Raw genomic sequence first — 6,062 nt, 5'->3', positions numbered from 1 at the left:
CAGAAAACAAGAACACGAAGAACAAATAAAAAGACTTAACAATATAACATATCTAAGAGATTACAACCATCAAAAGAATATCATCTCATTCAAACATCATATCAGAGACACATCTTCTCTTCTTTAATATATATACATATTTTTGTTTGAAAAAGAAATATTTTGATTAATAATAAAGAATGTTTAGTTATTTGAATATTTAAATTGAAAATGTTAAGTTTATTTTAAAAAATCATTAAAAAACATTGGAGAGTCAAAGTTGCATTTAGACTTATAATTAATAAAGTAAGACAAATGCTAACATGTGCCCCAAGGGCACAAGTTAATGATACATTTATAAAAATATTTTTTTGGAATGCGTGCATTTGATTTATTAAAACTTAAAATTTTGTTTTATTCCACACAAATTTTTTAATTGTAGAAACCTTAACTTGTACCCTTGGGGCACAAGTTAGCCAGACGCATAAAGTAACTCTATCATTATTGCATTACATGCATCTTTTACCAGCGAGATAGAGATCGTTAACACATTACAACACCACCACCACCAGTACATTCTGAAGCTTTCGTAACTCAGTAAGTACTGTGAGGTTTTTGTAGTATGGATTCAAGGTTCGTTATCATCGTTCTTAGTTCTTAACCAGTAGTAGCAACTTTCTCTTCTCACAAGTTTGAATTCATGATTTTCCCTCTCAAAAACAACCAGCCTCAGTAGAATTGAACCCACCAACTGTTTGAGGAAATGCCAAACAGAAACTCCACCGTCGTGTACTCACCATCCTCACCGCGAAGATCACAGAGGCTCATTCTCCTCCACGACAACAACAACCCCACCACCCCCAAACCAAAATTCACAAAAAAGTCTTCTATCGAATCAAGAACCCCCACCGTTAGGGCAAGGAAACCACCCAGGCCGGAGGATAAAGTTTCCTCTCTCAGACGATCTGCTAGAGTTTCCAATCATAAAGCTCACCCGAATGAGGAGAAAGTTGATGTTCAACTGCGTTCGGGTGATTCGACAAGAGTGAAGCGAGGAAAAGGGAAGGCGAATAGTGGTGATGAGGGAATTGGGGATGAAGTTAGTGCAAAGGGGAAAAGAAAGCACAGTGTGGATGAAAGGGAACAAGTTGAAGGTGACGCGAAAGGGAAAAGAAAGCTCGGTGGCGGTGAAATTGCTGAAGGGTGGACTAAGGAACAAGAATTGGCTCTGCAAACAGCTTACTTTACTGCAAAACCTAGTCCCAATTTCTGGAAGAATGTTTCTAGACTGGTATGCTTCCTCTCTCTATATATCTAAGCAAGATTGAATTTTTAGCAGAAGAATTGCTCTTAAGTAACTCCAAAATTAACTATCCATGAATGGATATTTTTTTAGAATTATGTGTCCAGATGAATTATGCAAGCTGAATGATGTCTCCTAGGTTCAAACTAGTTAGTGTGTTTAGAAAGGTCTTGTTAGGAGATTAAAAACCCGGATGATGCCTAAACCTTGGGGCGGATTAGTCTCCAAATGTGATGTTTGAAATTTCTGGATGATTCACCATTTGCCCAAACAAGAAAACTCAAAGATGATGACTTTGGTTTATCACTACCTTTTCTTATGCATTAGTTTTGATGTTAAAACGAATAGATTGCTTGAAATGTCAATTGAAAACAGCGCAACCGCTGCAATGCTGCACACAATGGTAAAGAAGGCATTGCAGCAGGGCTTACATCCGTAGAGCCGCACTGTATGCTGTAGCTGCAGAACTATTGGATCTAATTACAATGCATAATCCATGTATTTTATAGATGCTAGTCGCCACATAATGTGTAATCCTGTAGAAGTTCCAGTATGAGGATGGTGCAGATAAGGACTCTGTAATTTTCTTGGCCAAACATGTATGGCTATTGGCTTGAAGTATTAGCTGCCATGGATTATGTTTGGGATGTAAACTATTTTTAGTATGGTCTTGTTGTAAAATAGTTTTCTTTTGCTGTATGTTTGCTAAATCTTTCACATCTCTCTAATATCTTCTTTAGAATTGTTTATCTATGATGTGATATTAGAAATTCCATGAACAAGTGATTGCGGTGAGCATTTGCATTATTCAGGCATCAAGCTTGCATGTAACCATTCACACATCTTAATGTAATAGCTTTTACTTGTGCCTTTGCGATAACTGGTTCATGATTGTTATTTGTAACCATTACAAAGAAAAATGTAAAATAATAATTTGTTCATGGTTAATTGATTGCCAGATAAGTGTACATGTGCTGGATTATTTTGGTAACTGAAATTTCTGTACAAAATCTGTTGCAGGTACCTGGGAAGTCTAAACAAGATTGTTTCGATAGGGTTCACCATGACTTCCAAACACCACCTCAATGTCCGCCTAGATCAAGGGCAAAGACAATTAGCTCTTCGCCTCTTCATGAATTCTCAATATCTGCAAGTAAACTTCTCAAACCTACTGAAAAGAAGGTTGCTAAATCAAATATTCTCAAACCAAAAAGCATTGTTACCCAGAAGTCTATTGAGAATCTGTTACAGCACCATCTTAAAGTGGATCAAGTGCATAAAGGAGACATATTTTCTGCTCTTGAACCAAACATTGATTTTTCTACTAATGATTTTCAGCTTAGTCAAGCACTTTGTACTCCAAAGCAGCAAAAGGAAAATCAAGGGTTTATACAAAATTTCACTGATCTATCATCATCATTTTCAAATCACAAGAAGTCTCTTTCTAGATTCAGTGGCTCATCAGGTGTTCAAGATCTTGCTAGTCCACCTGTGCTAAAGCAAGTAAAGAACAGGGCGCAGCATGAAAAATTCGTCAATCAATTAAGATTTAGGGAACTTAAGAGCAGAGCAGCATCTAAACGGACAAAAAATTCTATAGTTGGAGAAGGAAACAACATCCAGAAAAAGGATGTTGTTAAAGCTGCAAAAGTTGCATTGATGTCTGAAGCCAGAGATGCTATCAACAAGTTTCAACGATCGCAGGTAAATATAATGGACAACACTTGTAGTTCTGATGAGGACAATGATGATGACATTGGAGTTGAATGTGATAGTCAATAGGTTTTCTCGAGCTAATTGACTGAAACTAGTTAAATAGTTGCATGTATAGTTGTTTCATATAAAGTTTTAGACATTGTATCTTAGTCAAAATCTAGTTTTTCGAAAATGCAAGTTTTTAGCATTTACTTTTAGTTGATAAAAAAAAGCAATGCGCTTTTTCCTTGTTCCAAACTTCCTTTGTAATATGACAACCATAATCTTCATTTGTAATAAAGCAACAATAATTGTGTTGTATCCGTGTGGCCTAGACTTTCTGATAAGAACCTTGATGAGATCTATCAATTGGAGCAGGGTAAATTTACTTATATATTGTTCTTGTTGTGACTAGGGAAATCTATGAGTCTGTTTATGAACTGTGGTTCAACCGAGCAACAGAGTAAAAATGTATGACCCTCCTTAAGTTTAAGCAGAGTAAATCAAAATTAGAAGAAAAAGTTGAAGTTTTAGGCTTCTAACTACCTATAGATTAGGACCTTAATTCCAGCTTTTATCAGTGATCCAACCACAGAAAGTGCTGGAACTTCCAAGATAAACACATCATAGTCCAAATTACTGTTACCAACACAACAAAGATTAGTCATTACATAGATTGGTTAAAGTGAAATCTTAGAAATTTTTAATTTTCAATGAAACCAAACCATTAGCTTAATAAAACTACATGATTCTGGTTTAGTGAGAAGGACCAAGGTATTAAAAACATGTCTCCAGCCGTGATCTGGATCGGGCCATCAAGATTTGGATGTCTCTAGGATTGCGAACAAGGCCGCAACAACCACATTTAACTGTGATTCTATGCAGTATTAGGGAATTCGCAATAAGGCCGCAACAACCACATTTAACTGTGATTCTATGCAGTATTAGGGAATGCGGATTCAACTGCAATTTAATTGTTCCTTAGAGGTATAGTTTGTTTAGGCGATCTGCTATTATTTGTTGCTATCTATAGTTTGTTTAAGCACTGCTTTCAGTCACGAGTTCATGTGCTTCTGCAATGTCTCTCTAGTTTGAATCTAGGTACTTTTAGGTAAGAAATTGTACGATTGAATTTGTTATCATGTTTTGGAAAGTAAGTAGGAAATAGTTTGATTTTGATTTGAATATGTTTGTGATTTTAATTGTCAAAATAAATAATAGTTAGATTATAAATTTTTTAGTAGGTTTGTGATTTTGATCTGAGCAGGTTTAAATTTAAATATTTTTACATTACCTGGTAAAAAAAATGTTAGAAGTATATTAATAAAATACTTATAATGGTTAAAAAAATGTATTAAATACTTTTTTTATTAACGGTTCGATTTTAGCCGTTCTCGACAGTTTAAAATTTAAACCGGTATATCAATCCAAAAATATAATTCAATTCTAGATAAATTTAAACAATTTTATTCGAATAACCTTTTGTTAATGCTTTTGCTCTTGCTCGGTTCAAATTTTCGGTCTGAATTATACCTTTAACAACACATGTTATTAAATTTGATGAAATATAGAACAATGGACAATATGATATTTGCTCGCTTACAAAATATCTGGTTAGTATTAGACATGATAAGATATGCTATGTGTTTGTGTAAAGTGATGGATGGGGTATTGAATAACTGGCCAACAATTGATTTGATAACAAGGGTACATTGGATCGTAATGGTAATGGCTCTCAATTTGCCCAATTCTAGAGGTTAGTCCGGTTGGGGTCCGACAACTATGTTAAATGGCATGGTAATCAATGACATAAGAACGTGAGTGTTCGAATATGCCAAACCATATTATGTCCTTTTTTTTTCTTTTACCATTTATCATCGCACATTATTACAAAAACAAAATATTTACCAAAAACTCTGGATCGGCCCACCAGCCTTACTAACCCAGCATTTAGCCCGTTTAATAATGAATACCTCATTAGCTTTTTATATAAATAGGGTATTACTTTTTTCACCCTTAGGGCTACTGGTTCACTATGCTGAAAAGTCCAAAAAAAAATTTAGTTTAGGAGATGGACCTCCGGACATACATAGATTACACACCCTAACACTTTGAATGTTTGAGCCACCTCATGTTGCCCTAAAAAAATATTCGGAGATGCATTCTAAACTTCACATGCTCGCGTATCTCAGACTTCACAACGTCGCATGTCTCAGACTTTGACCTTCCGAGGGCACATGTCTCTTACTGACCCTCCAGCTTATGAAGCCCCTGAAGCCCAACAAGAGGAATATGTTGTTTTTGTTGATCTCGTTCCTGATAGTTTTCCAAGAGGCCCATTTGAGACGTTCTTACTTCCTCTATATGCAAAACACGTTACTAGACATGTGTGGGAAGAAAAGGTATATTTATTTACTTTTACGTATACTAATTGAGTTGCGATTGATGTTGGTATATTTATTTTTCCTGGGGATGAAACTGTAAAATTTGTAAACCATTTCAAGAAGATTTTGAACCTGGAACAGAATGTAGACGCATGGTTTCAAGATATTGTTTGTTATTATTGGCTTGTAGGTTTATGCTCCATTTGATACATGACCATTAACCATGACATGTTGAAGGATTTTTAGAGAGACGACATAAGGAGACATCATTTTTCCACATCCCTCATGGTGAGATGTCCATCACCCTTGATGATGTCTCATGCCTTATGCATCTTTCGATTAAGGGAAGATTACTAAACCAATCCCGAATTCATAAATCCGAGGCACTTGAATTGATGGTAAAATATTTGGGAATTGACCTAGATGAGGCCTTATAGGAGCTTGACGCTACGAGAGGCGCTCATGCCCGATTTTCATACCAGGCTAATGTGAACAAATACCACTTGGTTGCGGCAGTAGATGTCGAAGGTGATGACGAGTAGGTTTTGTTGCACAAACAATGTGCATGGAGGTCATACTTCCTATACTTGGTTGGTACTTCAATATTTGTTCACTGAGGTAATACTTCTTATACTCGATGTAGTCTACGTGACATTCACTAATTTAGAGCGGATCCACAAGTACAACTCGGGGCCGCATGT

At 35.8% G+C, this 6,062-nt stretch overlaps 1 protein-coding gene across 1 annotated transcript; it reads left to right on the top strand.

Annotated features, from left to right (window-relative positions):
• Positions 1-466: 466 nt before the first annotated feature.
• LOC127119718 (uncharacterized) lies at positions 467-3,298 on the top strand. The gene is made up of 2 exons (XM_051050021.1): positions 467-1,270; positions 2,303-3,298. Exons 1-2 carry the CDS (start codon positions 743-745, stop codon positions 3,062-3,064), a joined length of 1,290 nt encoding a protein of 429 aa, XP_050905978.1. The 5' UTR covers positions 467-742; the 3' UTR covers positions 3,065-3,298.
• Positions 3,299-6,062: the final 2,764 nt, after the last annotated feature.

Source organism: Lathyrus oleraceus, chromosome 2, assembly GCF_024323335.1.
Source record: "Lathyrus oleraceus cultivar Zhongwan6 chromosome 2, CAAS_Psat_ZW6_1.0, whole genome shotgun sequence".
Lineage (NCBI taxonomy): Eukaryota > Viridiplantae > Streptophyta > Magnoliopsida > Fabales > Fabaceae > Lathyrus > Lathyrus oleraceus.
This window is presented reverse-complemented; position numbering and strand designations above follow the sequence as displayed.